Source organism: Fringilla coelebs, assembly GCF_963513975.1.
Source record: "Fringilla coelebs genome assembly, chromosome: 16".
NCBI classification, from domain to species: domain Eukaryota; kingdom Metazoa; phylum Chordata; class Aves; order Passeriformes; family Fringillidae; genus Fringilla; species Fringilla coelebs.
This window is the reverse complement of record NC_140042.1, coordinates 6,729,840-6,732,963: the sequence shown is the minus strand read 5'-3', so window position 1 is coordinate 6,732,963 and position 3,124 is coordinate 6,729,840. Positions and strand designations below refer to the sequence as shown.

General features: G+C 42.3%; 1 protein-coding gene across 1 annotated transcript; it reads left to right on the top strand.

The window, feature by feature from the left end:
• Positions 1 to 258: 258 nt before the first annotated feature.
• BHLHA15 (basic helix-loop-helix family member a15) lies at positions 259 to 901 on the top strand (the record flags this gene model as incomplete). Its single annotated transcript, XM_084216747.1, has 1 exon — positions 259 to 901. One exon carries the CDS (start codon positions 259 to 261, stop codon positions 757 to 759), a length of 501 nt encoding a protein of 166 aa, XP_084072873.1. The 3' UTR covers positions 760 to 901.
• Positions 902 to 3,124: the final 2,223 nt, after the last annotated feature.

The following is a 3,124-nucleotide window of genomic DNA, read 5'->3' as shown; positions in this document are numbered from 1 at the left end:
TTCTACAGAAAGACTGAATCGACTTGGAGACCATTTTCTCTTATGTACAGTGATAAAGGAAAAACATCTCTGCTTTGAGGCCTGTTTCTAAGAAAGTAGAGGCATCTGTTTTTCACCAGTAGGTGATTCACTGCATCTTTGTTTCACTGGTTCCATTCACTCGCCCTCTTTTCCCTCTGCAAGCTCTCCTCCCAGCTGAATATTGGTGTTATGTTTTTACAGCACATTGACAATTAATACCAGTCCATCCAACAAAACATGAAGACTAAAACCAAAGGAAAGAAACAAAGGCAAACCGTTGACAAGGAAGCGTTTTCTGAAGAGCCATCAATGAGAAAAAAGGAGCTGGCGAAATGTTTTCGACGCAAAGAAAGGAGGAATGGGGGAAACAAGGAGAGCAGCAAGATACCCCCAGGCAGAGCCAGGCGTGCTTGGAGCAGCAAGGACAGGCTGCTGAGGAGGCTGGAAAGCAACGAGCGCGAGAGGCAGAGGATGCACAAGCTCAACAACGCCTTCCAGGCCCTGCGCGAGGTGATCCCTCACGTGAGGGCCGAGAACAAACTTTCCAAAATAGAGACTCTCACTCTGGCCAAAAACTACATTAAATCCTTGACCTCCATTATACTCAATATGTCCAACGGACACTTCCCAGCTGTAGAAGGGATGGGGGGAGCCTGGGGATCCAAATTGTACCAGCATTATCAACAGCAGCACGGGGAGGATGACCATGAGGAAAATCTACAGAAATATTCCACATAGATTCATAACTTCAGCCAAAACACCAACTGCCAGCTACTGTGTCATTATTTTTCCTTCTTACATCATAATACATGTCATTACCTAGAGGTTTAAAGAGATTATTTTTGCCTCCAGTCTCTCCTTTTTTTTTTTTCTTAAAAAGACAAACAGGTTACACTTGCAACTATAGTTTATATAGCACATTAAAAAATTACCTTAAACTCTCAGAATTTCTCAGACCATAATGAATGTGTTTGTGTGGTGTGCCAGGGTCTGGAAACCTATCCTGTAACACTGAAGTTGACTTGAAAATGTGATTTAGTAACTTCTGAAAATGATCCCACCTGGAGTAGAGTGAGTTGAGCCTTTAAGGTCTGTGTCATCTGAGTTCCTTGGAGTTTGTTGAGAATCTTGGCTGTAGTTCTGTTCACCAGCCTTTCAATGACTCATCTGCTGTGCTGAAGAGAAGATTAAAATTGATGACAGCATCTCACTGACTTGGTGACTGAAGTGGCACATATAGGAAATTGGTCACCAAATCTGAATATTTATCTTGGTCTTTAACTTTGGTGGATCTGCCTTGGTAATCTTGAACATTGCAAGGCATAAAAACATCTGTTGATGCAAACATCTGCAAAGCTTTCTTAGATTGTAAGCTCTCTAGAGTAAGGACAGTTCTGATCTGTGCTTCCAGAGCATCTGGCCTCACAGAGATTTTCTTTAGTGGGTGTCTGGGTGTCATTCTAATACAAATAATGAATAAGGGGCAAATACTTACTTTTGCCAAGACAATGATAAAAATGCTTTAATGTAGTCTTAAGTTAGACAATGCTCTGGCCAGTTTAAATTACTTCCTAATGAAGCCTGTGATGTGATCAGGTTCTTTCTGGGTTAGTGTTAGATTCTGATACTGTAAAACAATAAATGAAGCAGAAACTCTTCAAAAAGGAAAATAAGCTCTTTTTTTCCCCTCCCTCTATCCCCTTCTGTGGTAAAAAATTTTGTCACTGAGGAACTCTGTTTCCTCTTGTATTCTCATACCTGGGGCCCCTGAAGCTGGAGTGGCCTCAGTTGGAAGTGTGGTGCCCATGGAGCCCCTGTGTCCCAGCTCCCCCTCCCCACATGCCCCATGAAGAGGAGGCTGCTGTTCTGTGCTCTGATGGAACAGGAAACATTTGGCACCTCATCCAGCACTAGGATTGATAATGGTTTGTGCCCTGGTCCTTTTCCAGCAGAGAAGGGTGTCCAAGGAGGAATGGGGGCTGAGGAAGGATTTATCAGATCCATCACAAAAGGACTGTGCTGCTCTGTGCAGTTTGGAATGTGTTTGTAGTTTGCTGCAGCACAGCTGAGGGGATGACACTGTAATTCAGAGTGAAAGGTGAGGATTCCCACACAGGCTGGTAAGGGATGTGAATTATCTTTCTCCACCACAGCAATCCATAGCTATGATGTAGAACAACACAACAGTTTATACATGTGGTTGCCTTGCTGGAGAAAACATTTGGATCCTGCCTCAACTGGAGTTTTCTTTGTTGTTGAACTGTTTTCACATTAAAATAAATGTGATTTAGCCCTTCTCATACTCAGGTGTTAATGAAAGAATTGCAGAGTCTCTTAGAGATTTAACTTGTCATTACAGTGCTGGATCTTACTCCATTCACCAGCAGCTCTGTGTGGGTAAATGAATCCTCACTGTATTTGTGCACTGATCACAATGGGTCAGTCAGTAACTCTAAGACTTTTCTTCCAGTTATTCCACTCAGCACCTCCTCAGGTAAGAGATGTTGTTGTTATTTGGTTATTTCTCACCCTCTAGGTCACTGCAAACTGTGGCTCTGTGTGTCACACAGTAAGCTATGACCAAGCACTTATATATAGATTATGGTAATTTTTTGTAGGATTCTTTAAAGGTCATTATCTGAGAGTTTCCAGCTAGGAAACATCCCTGGAATGCTTTTGTGGGATAGTTATGTTTGAATTGCTGTTTGGCTGCATTGATGGAAAGAGGGAACCAGCAAGTTTAAAATCCAGTATTTTAATAGTGCTGTTGATGAAGAATTGCACTTTAAGAACCAATTTTGCTGGTATTGCTCCTAAACATACAGAGTTTAATGCTTGAGCAGTGTATTTTTGACTTTCTGCAACCAGAGGCATTTCAAATATTAAGCCTAGAATGGCACATCATATCTAGGTACAAGTACAGCAGCCAAGGAGGCAGGTGAGGGTCACCCTTCCCTGAACACTCCATCCCTGAGGGCCAGTCAGGCTCTGGACACAGGCATTTTTATGGAATTACAGCTGCTAGTTCCACAGTGTAGCAAAGTACAAAGTGCTCAGTTCTTGGACATGTCAAAAGGGATTAAGAAGCATGTTTTTCTGATAA